Below are 13,226 nucleotides of genomic sequence, written 5' to 3'. Positions count from 1 at the left end.
ATAGTTAAATGGCCCTGGGATTAAAAATTGCAGTTTTAATGGGTTTCAATTCGGATATTTTGTGTAGCTAGTGCAAAAAATATATATATTTTTTAAAAGAAAATAAGGGGGTGAAATAGTAAAATTCCAATAAAAATACACACCTGTGCCAAATTTTATGCAGTTAGCATAAACACAGGCAAAGTGATCAAAAAAACAAAACTGAAAAAGACAAAAATGCCAATAAGGATGCAGAAGGGTGTATGAATTGTGTATGTAATTTTAGGTCCCATTACAGGCTTAAAAATTGTATAACCAGATTAAAGGTGGTCTTGCCCCACTTAAAAATAGGTGCTTGACACCCCTACACATGCATTTCAACACATGCAAGCAAACCCATCTTTCCTGTATCAATATTGCCCAGATATTAGTACAGCAAAGCTTAACTTCTTCAATGAAAGCATGTGAGATCATCAGTAAGTACCACCTTCTCCAATGCTAATGGAGTCCTGGCAACTGTTGTTCCCTGAGAAATATCTGATTTACAGGAGGCACAAGTCTCTTGCCGCTGCTGTCACGCATGCAGGCTCAGCTGCAGTGACAGGCCTGTCTTTAATGCGCTCTGACGGCTAATGAGAAGCTAGCACCTGCCACTGTACTGATGTGAGCCAGACATGGGCTGTGGGCACACCACTCTTCATTTAGTCATCCCAGGCATCGCCCTCAATACTGAAATACTGCGCTGTTGTGTGTGCTGCAACAGTGTTGGCATGTGAGAAGAGCCATTCGTAATGACTGTATAATTATGGAGACAGCACACAGATTGAACTCAGAGATATGCTGCTAAAGAGAAATGGGTTGGAAAGGATGTTTTACCATTAATGTCATTGGAAGTGAGGGTATATGATTTAAGAATAAGCATATGCGCGTTTAAACGGGTGTATTGGGATTGATGTTTGCTGTAATTTGTCACAGGGAGAATAAAAAGTTCCGTGTGTATGTGGTGACTCCCCTGCTGCCTGGATTTGAGGGAGACATTACCACAGGTGGAGGAAATGCACTCCAGGCTGTTATGCATTTCAACTACAGGTAGGATTGCTCGGCACGTGTATTTGAGCAAAGAAAGGGCAGCACAGGTCACACACACACACGTTACATCACATTATGTTGGGCAGTATAGACGAAAAAACAACTACGTTGAATCTGATCTGTGGTACAGAAACAATTTTTTACCATTCATTAACTTTTGAACAGTACATTGTATTTTTTTTCCAATTTATACTGTAAGACAACATGACACTTGTAAACTGAAAATTTGTATTTGCAACACGTTTCATTTTTGTACTGTTGCGTTTCATAGTTGAAGAAAGAAAGGTAATGTAGGATGGGACTTGATTTGATTAGATCATGTAGATGTGAAACATCTTATACTATAATTTTACAATATTATTTTCCCTGCCTAGAATACTATTAAATTACATTTTGATGAAAGAAAGTGGTTTTTTTTTCTGTTTTGAATAACATTTCATTCTCAGACGATGGACATTTATTAAGAGTAACACAGCAATACATGTGGTTGATGTTGTCTTGAAAACCAAATGTGTCATGCACACTGAGCCTGACTTGACTGTCTGTTTCAGTTTCTGCAGTGTCATTCGTAAGTTCACAGCAGTAGTTGGTTTCCAAGTGATGCAGTTAACGCTTCTTCTTTAGTGAACTCAGACACATTCTCTCATCTCCTCCCCTGATTATACTTTAATGAGTCTGACAACACGCTAAACAGCTTCACAGCTTCTTTCAACTATATCAGAGAGGAAGCACTGATCTACGAGACAAACCTGCTTTCATCCTGCAGTCAGGCATATTCATCCTCATCTCACGATAACCTTCCAATCTCGCTCTCTGCATATCATTTGGATGAAAGGAGGCATTTGTCAAAGAAAATTGTAAATGGCGCTGATGTGAGGATAATGACCCGCGTTAGACAGTGCAACCTTTGTTTCCAGTGCCAGCTTACCAATTCATTCCATTACACACGTAAAAGACACAGCCAAGTGTAAAATGCTCGTTTCACTCGTCTGGAAAGTAAATGGAAATAAGCAGTGTTTCTAAGTCGTATTAAACATGGAAAACTGCTGCAAGGTTTATTAACAGTTTTTTTTTTTTTTTTGTGAAGGCAGGCTTACTGGTTTATTAGCTTTGTTTTTGGAAGATACCAACTGACAGAATAATGTCAAGTCATTGAAAGAACACAATGAGCTGCTATAATGTTACGGTAACATTTGAGAAACCATTTGTTCTCTACCTAATCATGGCCTAAATGTCTTTGTTTTTTTAGGACCATGAACAGAGGAGAGTTATCCATAATCACTCAACTGAAGAAAGAAAGTAAGTCTGATTGTTTCCATCGCTCTTCTCCATCTCCTTTTTGTCTTTCTGTGTGTTGGATGTTAGAGAAGGAGTGATATGATGATGTGATTGTGACAGTTTAATGTGAACCTGACTCTGTGGTCGCAGGGAGTTCTCTTCTTTGGTTTACCACAATGGTGCAACATGTAAGACTAGTGAACAAATGTTTCGAAATGTGCCAAATAGTTACGTAAATACATTAAGAGGATGACAGCAGTAGGACTTGTGCCAATATTGAGTTGGGGGGGAAATTTATGAAGCTGTTGTGCTAAACTCATAGAACACCCAGTATTTCTATGACCTGCTTAAGATTTAAAATGGCAAAACTGTCAGCCTTTTTGTGTAGGGCAATCAAACATACAACATTAGAGAACAAAAACAAGTGACGGCATAGAAAAAGTTTTTTTAACTATTTATAATAGTATCCGAGGCAATCCAAGTGTACAGTGCTGTACAGTCTGAATTTCACCCGATTCTCTCTTTACACCCCCACAGTGGATGACCAATGGATGAACTACATCTCGATTTGTGGTCTGAGGACTCATGCGGAGCTGGAGGGCAGACTTGTGACTGAACTCATCTATGTTCATAGCAAGCTGCTCATCGCTGATGACAACACTGTCATTATTGGTAAGCTAACATTATTACAGTTAGCTGAAACAAATATTTAGCGTTTTTTTTAATGCCTGCTTTTCTCTCTAAGTGTTGAGCAACTCACTGAGCAAGTGCATCATTTCTTTATGGCTAGAGCCGTATACTCCCCCTTGTGGAACACTGTGGTACATACTTTGATTTTGAAGTGTAGATGGTAAGGCTTGAGAGACCCATATAATCATTACTCTGGCAGCTAAATAGCTGGTTCTCACATTTTTCCACTCATTTGTCATTTCCCTAAAATAATGAATTTGGAATGAGGTCAACAGACTTTTGTGTCCAAAAGTAGTGAGTTTTAATGAGGAAAATATTGTGGTCTGTGTATTTTACACATGACTGCACTGCCAGATGTGCAGTATTGACGTTTGCCTCTGTTTTCTTACATGACTGAAAGACATCACATTTGTAAAAATAAGTTCAAATAATACTTTGAATGAGGAGCGGAAGAAATTCATAAAAGATAAGCGAGTTGTCATTTTAGATAAAGCTTTAGATTTCTGCAGAAGATCCAAGAAATCCAATGAGGAAAGCCATAGATCAGGAGGAGGCAGACGGGAACATTTAGCCGCATACTGAAATTGAGTTATCTCTGATTCTGTAGGTGGAAGATTTGTGTGCTATTGAATTAAATGCCTTTGAGATCCAATCACGTATAAAACAATGAATCAAATTGAATCGCAGAGTATTAAAAAAAATCTTGTTTTCTTGCCTGTGATTTATTATTTGTCTTGATATGTTCGATTAAGCGAGTCATGATCCGTGTGCGAGTCCTTTTAGCAAACCCACAGTCGAGCACATAGTATCTTCATAGTTATTGCAATTTATGATACAGCTCAGAATGGTTTTACCAGGAATTGTTGTAATAATTGTGTCAAATATTAAACTAAAATTTTTATATATTTATTATTGTTATTTTATTTTAAACTGCTTTATTTTTAGTGTCATCAGCATAAGCAAAGTCTAGTTATTGTTTATTCTTTTTCTTGTCTACTTTACATTCAAAAACATTTTTTTTACAGGCTCTGCCAACATCAATGACCGCAGCATGTTGGGGAAGAGGGACAGCGAGGTAGCTGTGATTTTTGAGGACTCTGAAACAACGGCATCAGTGATGGACGGCCAAGAGTACCAGGCTGGCAAGTTTGCTCTGCAGCTCAGACTGGAGTGCTTCAAGTAAGAACTGATGGAAATCTAGTTCCTAGTGTTACCAACACGACTGAATCACAGCTAAAAGTGCTTGTCTTTCCATAAACCAGAACCATTCTGGGTGCCTTTACTGATCCATCCATTGATGTCAGTGACCCCATCAGTAACGGATTCTACAAAGACGTCTGGATGAGCATTTCGGCTCGGAACGCCACCATCTACGAGAAGGTGCGTTTGATTCCTTGAGTCTTTCTCCACTCGCTCCTGGGCATGTAATGGAATTAATGATGGCTACTTTCCAACTTCCTGTTTCATGGAACATTTGAATTATGATTTAGAGGTGTTGCTTGGTCATTTGTCAGATTATTGAGGTATTGCACTCAATCACCACTGAAACTCTCAGACTCAGTTGGCTGTTTGGCAGCCTCATGGCAGGCCAGTAATAATGAGGCTCAATGGAAGGAGATATTCTTATTCCGAGCCACCATTGTAGGCTGGCAATGTGAGTTAATGCCTCACACGTCAGCCACACAACCAAATGTTTCACCCATACAATTAGAAAGCTTTAGTTCGCTCCTTAAAGGTTTTGGAGAGTTTTGAAAAATGAAGAGTGGAAGAAATACTTTTGTTTTAATTTATTTTGAGTTTCTTTTTACAATTATTTTATTTAAAAAGCATTGAATTTTTATTTTATATTAAGGTTTAGTACAAACCGCTCGATTTATCATAATAACCTCCTATTATTATTTGCGGAATAAATTAATTTGTCATATTTTTGTATTTCTACAATGCCATCACCATCAGTAACCTAGATTTGCATAATAGACCACTTTTCATTTAAATTTTAGTAATTGTGTTATATGCATTTTTTCTTTTTGTTAATATTTAGCTTTAATTTATTTTATTTCAGTTTTAGTAATTTTAGTACTTTATTTAAAATTGCAGCTTTATTTCAACTAGCAAATGTTTTTAATCGTTTTAGTCAACAATAACAAAGCTGGACCACTTTTGCCTAAGAAAAAAAATTCATGAACATTAAAAAAAAGAATACAGTGCTTACAATTTTATCAAAATACTATTTTGATGTGGTGGCGTTGCAGGTTTTCCGCTGTCTGCCATCCAGTCTGGTGAGAAACAAACAGGAGCTCTTGAGTTTCCAGTCCCAACCAGGTCTTGATAAAGAGAACCCTGTCAAAGCTCAGGAGCTACTGATGAAGATTAGGGGCTTCCTGGTCCAGTTCCCTCTGGACTTCCTCTGTGAGGAGAACCTCATGCCCTCAGTGGGCACCAAAGAAGCCATGGTGCCCACTGAGATCTGGACCTGATGGCACCAAATCAGAACCACAGAAAAGACAATCCGCTTCCAGCATGAAGGGGAAACAAATCACTGTGGCAGATGAAACTTTGGTTGTGAAACGCCACACCAACCAATATGAAGGCGCAAAGGATATTAAGACAAACTGCCTTAATATGTCCTTCGTCAAATAAGAAATGGACAGCTTAATATTTTTTGTATCTTTTATCAATTTTATAAATGTACATAATGATATTTTATAAGCACAGGGATTATTATTTAGTGATTTTACTATAATGTATAAATGAAAGTCACCTTTCTGAGATGCCAAACAGAAGGGCTTTTAAATAAATAATATAATTCTAATGTACATTTGATTTTTATTGTTAGAGCTGGCTCATTTGTAGAGGCACCACTCAAAATGAAGGGGCAAAATCGAGAGTGGAAGCCCTGACAGAAATAATTTTGTCACTGGCCCATTCTTGAGCACGGTGTCCCCAGTGGAAGCGCATCCATGACAGGCTGAGAACAGTGCTGTGTGTTTTCTGTCTGGTGAAACTGCTCTTAGGCCGAGTCTGCTGAGGCTTTTACTGTCCAGCTTCACTGCCTGTGTCTAAGTGCCAGCACTCTGGGGAGACCAGACAATCTGTCTGTGAATTAAAGTGCTGAGTAACTGAGGGAAATTGTTGCTTCTCGACACCAAACATCGACGTGTGGCGTCTAATCCTACATTTCCCCCCTCACAAATGTGGTACAGGTCGATTTTCACGAGTCAGCACTTGTTGCCATTTTTCACATTGTCCCTTGGTGTTTGAATATAATCAGGTCAGGCATTTTTTGCAATTACCCAATCTTTTTAACTTTTTGGTGGTATTTTTAAGTATTTTAAAAGATGTTTCACATCTACATGATCTAATTAGGTGGTTTAGTTTTATTTTCTTCTTTCAAACAAAGAGTACTGTATGGGAATACACTACAATGTCAAAGTTTGGGGTCGGTAAGATTTTTAAAAATCTTTTATGCTCATCTAGGCTTAATTTATTTAATCAAAAATAGTACAAACAGTGATATTTTGTAATTATTACAATTTAAAATTGTTTTCTATTTTAAAACAATTACTTCCTGTGATGGCAAAGCTGAATTTTCAGCATCAGTACTATGACTATCAAAACAGTCTAGAGTGTCCCATGATCCTTCAGAAATCATTCACGACTAATATGCTGGTTTGCTGCTCAAGAAACATTTCTTATAATTATCAATGCTGAAAACAGTTGTGCTGCTTAATATATTTGTGGAAACCATGATAGTTTTTTCAGGCTTTAATGAATAGAAAAAAAAGTTTATTTGAAATAAAACATTTTGTAGCATTATAAGTGTCTTACTGTCACTCTTGATCAATTTAATGCGTCCCTGCTGAATACAAGTATTAATAATAAATAATAAAAAATAAAATCTCACTGACCCCTTCCTTTTGAAAGGTTGTGTGTGAATATTTGCAACATTTAAGGCCTGCCAATATTACTGCCATAATGTGATGTATTTCTGAGTGAATCGGGATTCTCAATAAGTAATTTAAACCATAATGGTGGGTACACTAAAATAATTCCTAAATACAATGTTTTTTACTGTGAAATATAAAATGCTGAGCTGAATTGTGCACAATAATAGCTGGAATATGCACTGAGAAAGCAAACTGGGTCCATTTTGTTTCATGTTGGCAATTAAATTATTAATCATAACTTCTAAATCTGTTAAAATGAAAGAGATAAGAATGTTGTTTGCTCTCTTTCATGTATCACTATTTCTAAAGATTCAAGCTTTCTGCATCTGCATCCTTGCTGACAGCAAAGCCAAGCCTGAATGAATAACATGGACTTCTCAGCGAGAAACAACTCCTGTGCCACCTTTTCTAGCACATTTCATTACCGGCATGTCGTTTCTTGGTATATTAATTGTGAATTTGATAGCAAGGTGTATTTACCCCTTGGCTCCATTTCGATAATGCGTTTGTACTGAAATTTGGACTTAAGTTGCAAATAAATCCGAAAACTCTTTTAAGAAAAAAGTTTTGAGAATGGTTTCCTTGGGGTCTTTTACTGCAATAGCTGATCTTAAATCATATTCTAATGTTGTCTTTCTTTCCATTTTAACCCTGAAATCCAATCAAAACATGCCCTTTAGGCACCAGTGGCTGGGACAGAGGTTTAAATATATGAGTTGTATCCTTGTGAACATTAGTTTTAACGTTGTCACATCGCAGTGGAACTGGTTCTGATCTGTGCCCAAACCTGGAAGTCTTGAAACACGGTCATTATGAAGCAATTTAAATGCAAATCTGGCCACTGGCTTGTCCCCAAACGTGCCTCATTGGAGGAGACACCTGATAGAGAGTGGCCAATGTTAATGACATCCTCTGAGTGGAATCATGTTTAGAGGTATTGAAATCAAGAGTGTAAAGAGTTGATAGATTATCTCAGTGACCTTAATGGCTTCTTATTGTTGATGGTCTAAAAGCCTCCAGCTGCTCAACACATCCAGACCTTGAGCGTTTGGTTTCTTCAAGAGCGATCCACTCATGAGCTGTCATGCCTCACTAACCACATGTGTCATTTGAAAACAGGATCATTGTCTCAATTACTGTGTACTGTAGTTCTCTGGCATTGTGAAATGGCTCATTAAACAGATTGTCTTCTTCTGAAATGAGAAAATTTGGAATGAAAAAATCATTCTCTGGCAAATTTGCATGTTTACAAGTATGCAAAGTCCATATGTTAATAATTATGCATTTTTGCACTACTCATTCTCATAATATAAACAAATACAGTATTGCTACTGAAGTCTGAGGTGATACAATATAAATCTTTCTAATTAAGCAAAATCACACTAGCAAAAGTGTTACTGATAGTATGATGTTGCTTATAACACTTGAAAAAACAAGAAGTTAATGTAATATGGAGCAACTTACAACACAAATTTGCAGCAATTGCGTGATGCTATCATGTCAATATTTTATATATATATATATATATATATATATATATATATATATATATATATATATATATATATATATATATATATATATATATATATCAAGAGAGCGAGAAAGAGAGAGAGCTCCTCCCAATTCCGGGTCTTTTGAAGTAGCCTAGGTGTTAGGTGTTTGCTTATTAAAGGGATAGTTCACCCTTAGAATAGTTCATCATAGAATACAATCGGAGTTATATAAAAAAATGTCCAGGCTCTTCCAAGCTTTATAGTGGCAGTGAATGGCTGTTTCTGTTTTGAAATCCATCAAAGTGCATCCATCCATGATAAAAATAATTCACACAGCTCTCGGGGGGTTAATAACGGCTTTCTGAAGTTAAGTGATGCATTCGTGTAAGAAAAATATTCATATTTAAAACTTTATCGACTAAAATAACTAGCTTCCGGCAGACAGCCGTATGCAAGTCGACTTACCTCAAAAGAGTAACACTTGACTATGTATGACATAGGATGTAGAAATAGCGTAAGCTTTGACACCTCTCGCGGTTCAAACAGGGATGGGTAACAAACTCAAGCTCCTCCGACATTTCTCTTTAAAAATTGTCGTTTTAGATTTCTAATTCATGACTGGTGTTTTGTTTTGCTCTATCCTCTGCGCTTCCGCGTTTGTCATCACGTTGTGAGTCAGGTCAAGTCTGACCCATCTCAGCCCTATCAAAGGCGACTCGGAGTTTTGGTTCAGTGAAAATGAACGTGAACTTTAGCCGCCCTAAACTACGTCATTGTCATGACAACCTAAAGCACGCTGCCTGTCAGCTCAAGCAGCGCGAGAATCAAGAAGCGGGAGACTAAATTTGTGTTGTAAGTTGCTCCATATTACATTAACTTCTTGTTTTTTCAAGTGTTATAAGCAACATCATACTATCAGTAACACTTTTGCTAGTGTGATTTTGCTTAATTAGAAAGATTGTATAATGGCCTCAGTCAGTCCATATTGTAAAAAAAAAAAAAGTCAGCCAACAACAAGGGACAATGAGGTAAAAGAGTCCTGTACTCACATCATGAAGCAAACCACCAACATAACAGATGTGTACGTGTAATCAATTGGCTTTCGCCGTTTGTAATCTTCCTTTGAAGAGATCAACCCGCTGCTACATTTCCCTCAGATATGCTAACTGCTTATTCGGCGTCACTGTGATTGTGCATTGTTATATTATATTCCAAAAATTATTTCCTTGAGGATGATATTTCACCCACACGACACGCCGGTCTGGTGATATTGCTGTTGCCTGAAACGCCAACGCTAGCATAATTGTTCATGTTCTCTCCCCCTAGTTTTGATGAATAACGTTAAAATGTATTCGTTAAATTTTTTATTATTTTTTATTATTAATTTAGTCCTGGTTCACACAGAACATGTTTTTGCTTTGAAGGGCAGTGGAATGGGTAAAAAAAACACAGTGGTCTGGAGGCGCGTCTTTTAAAGGTTGAAATTCTTTTAACTTGCGCGACAGTCATGCGCGAGACTGCAAAAAGATGCAAGACAAGCACTGTCGTGTCTTTTAAATAATGACTCTGGATTCGAACTGTATGAACGTGTTTACTTTACTTTCTTTAGGCAACGTTCAACATACATAGCAACAACACCACTTCTCCGATCTCCCCTTTCTAGAGATCAAAGGGTAGACTACCTTTGTCTCAACAGACCTTAGAGGATTATTCTGCCTCTTTTGCTGGAAGGTCTGCTCCTATCTAATTCTTAAACAAACCAAGTAATTATAACATTTGTCTTCATATTTCGAACAGTCTTTTTTTCCAGTATGTACATTAAGTGGCAATGCATTTGTAACTATAATGCAATAGTAAACCACACATTTGTTTACAGGTTCAACCTTGCAGGTTTCACGAGCCGTCTCCCACACCTAGTTCTAGGTGTAGACACCCAATTCAGGAATGTCCTGCTCCGAGTGTCCTACTCAGTGAATGTATCCGAGGACTGATCTTGTGTATCACTTTTATCATCCTTAGCTGACGCTTGCATAGATACCAGATGGTGGCGGTTACGTCTCACAGTCCCATGCTGCATATTCACAAGGTAAGACCGTGGAGTAGAGGTCTTCACGGGTCCAAAAATTCGTGCCCGAACCCGAAAGAGACCCGTAATGTGCTAAACCGAACCGACCCGGACCCGTCTATTATTTCAAAAGCTGGACCCGGACCCGTGCAGATCCGAGAAATGCCAAACCGGACCCGAACTGGACCCGTCTATTATTTGAAAGCTGGACCCGAAACCGCCGGGAAGACACAGACCCGACTGGACCCGATTGTCACATATTCCACTTTAAACTGCTATTACAAGTAAATAAACCTGTTGCGAAAAATACAACTTTTTGTCTTACCTAATTTAAGGAGCCGTGGTAGCGTAGTAGTCTCCTCTCCCTTCCTTGTAACATTAACGTTACCTGACTGGCTGTGATCATGCATTACAATCCTCCGACAAGAAAGTTATTCATGTTATTCCTCTCGTTATTCCAAGTCCAAGCTTAATCCACTCATTATTTCAGCTTCAAAAGTCCACTTGATGTCTCGGTGACGGATGACCAATGCAACTTTGCACATGTAACTTACATTCTGACTCGAGTTTACTCGCATAATAACTTTGACTGTTTGCCCTTTTGAACTATAATAACGATTGCTCGTTCAGTGCCATGGCCATTGCTATCATGTCCGTGCTCTCTGCTCTGCATCGAGTCTGAATCTGACCACTAAAACTTTAAGATTAAACAAGACGGTTAATTTATATTGTAAAATCTAAAGCGCGGTTTGGTGGTCCCTCACTGAAACTCATGGTTGCCATAGAAACATGACACGCGCTTGAGACTGCACATGCACGCTAGGATCAACCTAAAATATGCTTTTTAAAGCAATTTATTTTGAGTGTCCTAATTTTACAAGTTGCAAGTTTAAAAAAAAAACACAAGCAGTGTCTAATCACGGCCGTGTTTTCTCCGAGTCTGATCTAATGACTCCGATCGCACGGGTATTACACACAATGTTAAACAGACCCGGGACCCGAAGTAATAAATTCGGACCCGACCTGGACCCTGCTGATCATTTAAAATATAGACCCGAACCCGTACGGTCGACGGGTCTTGGGTTCACTGTGAAGACCTCTACCGTGGAGCAAAGTACCCATTCTGCATGGGAGTAGCACGATATGCTAGGAGAGCAAAGTAAGGGTCATTAGCTTTCTTGAAAAGAGCTTTTATTGTCTTGACCGCATGTTCAGCCTCTCCATTGCTCTGGGGAAACTTTGGGCTGCTAGTAACGTGGACAAATACATACAAAGCAGCAAAGGATGCAAATGAGTGCCCAGAGAATTGTGGCCCGTTGTCTGTAATTAGCGTCTCTGGAACTCCATGCCGTGCGAATATGGACTTCATGTGGACTATGACGTCAGTAGACCTGCTGGGTGATAACTAGGGATGCACCGAAATGAAAATTCTTGGCCGAAACCGAAAACCGAAAAAGAGGAAACCAAGGCCGAAAACCGAAAACCGAAACACCGAAAGAAATGATGCCAATTATTGTTAGTACCATTGCATTTATGGCTATGACTGTGTACTAAGTTTACTAAAATCAAGGCATTGCAATTGCATAAATTAATATTAAAGTTTCAAAGAATAAATCCATTAAAATTTTATGCAAATATTTATTTAGCATTTGCAAAGTATAAAATTAAATGTTTAACTTGACCCCACTCATGTGTACATTAAATAATAATGTAAAAGCCTACTGGCCTGGAGAAAGGTTTAAAAATGAAATGTTCTCTCATAAAAACAAAGTGCATTTAGGTCAATACTGCCATAGCCCAAAATAATATCTGCAGTTATAATATGCTCATGGACGTGAGTTGCAAAAACCATAAACAGCTGAGCTCAGGTAAACCTCTGAGAAATGACGGCTGCTCTGCACACACACGCAAAGGTCTCTCGCTCCCTCTCTCTGCCGCGCGCGCTACGTATGCGCGCTCATGCTCGCTCGCGATTCCGGGAGATTTAAACTAATTTGCGGGCATTAGGGAGCCGGTATCAATACGCGGGAGACTCCCGGAACTTCCGGAAGAAGTTGGGATGTCTGTGTTTTGAAAATCGCTGTCCGTGGGTCACTCTTAGATATATTTAAATACGTCCACACCGCATATATGTAATGTTGCTTCAGACAAGCACGTGCGAAAATTTTCGGTGGCCGAATATTCGGTGCATCCCTAGTGATAACTGAGCAATCTCCACATACCTGGAATAGTAATCCACCACAAGTACATTTTAGTTCCCAGCATGAATAAATCAGCCCCTAACCTTTGCCAGGGTCTGTCTGGAAACTGAGTGGGCATGAGTGGTTCTTTTGGGTTTATTCTCTCCTTGAGGCATGTCCTGCAGTTGAGCACCATTTCCTTCAGCTGATTACTTAACCCTGGCCACCATACTGATTGTCTTGCCCGCTTTCTGCATTTTACAAGTCCTAAGTGCCCCTCATGCAACTTTCTAAGGACACCGTTTCTCATGGCGGCTGGAATGACCAGCCTTGTGCCTCTCAGCAACAGGTCGTCCTGCACAGCTAAGAGAGCCCGTTCTGCCCAGTAATGCTTCAGTATTGGATCTCTCCTGCTGTGCTCTGTCCACCCTTCAACACACAGTTCACTGGAACATACATTGTCATTCTTTAAGTCTTCTCTCAGCTGTCCCAGGTAGGTTGT

The 13,226-nt window shown here is 38.8% G+C and overlaps 1 protein-coding gene across 3 annotated transcripts in view; it reads left to right on the top strand.

Moving 5' to 3' along the window:
* The window catches only part of pld1a (phospholipase D1a), a 29,421-nt gene extending 21,883 nt beyond the window's left edge, over nucleotides 1–7,538 (top strand). For all 3 annotated transcript variants that reach the window (XM_081374313.1, XM_081374312.1, XM_081374314.1), the window contains 6 exons: nucleotides 955–1,068; nucleotides 2,318–2,367; nucleotides 2,884–3,018; nucleotides 4,062–4,215; nucleotides 4,299–4,416; nucleotides 5,289–7,538. In XM_081374313.1, coding sequence (XP_081230439.1) covers nucleotides 955–1,068; nucleotides 2,318–2,367; nucleotides 2,884–3,018; nucleotides 4,062–4,215; nucleotides 4,299–4,416; nucleotides 5,289–5,513 — 796 coding nt within the window. In that variant the 3' untranslated portion in view covers nucleotides 5,514–7,538. The remainder of the gene's footprint in view (nucleotides 1–954; nucleotides 1,069–2,317; nucleotides 2,368–2,883; nucleotides 3,019–4,061; nucleotides 4,216–4,298; nucleotides 4,417–5,288) is intronic.
* The last annotated feature ends 5,688 nt before the right edge of the window (nucleotides 7,539–13,226 follow it).

This window comes from Scardinius erythrophthalmus (assembly GCF_964197995.2).
Source record: "Scardinius erythrophthalmus genome assembly, chromosome: 9".
Lineage (NCBI taxonomy): Eukaryota > Metazoa > Chordata > Actinopteri > Cypriniformes > Leuciscidae > Scardinius > Scardinius erythrophthalmus.
Note: the sequence above shows the minus strand (reverse complement) of the source record. Positions and strands in the feature narration are given on the sequence as shown.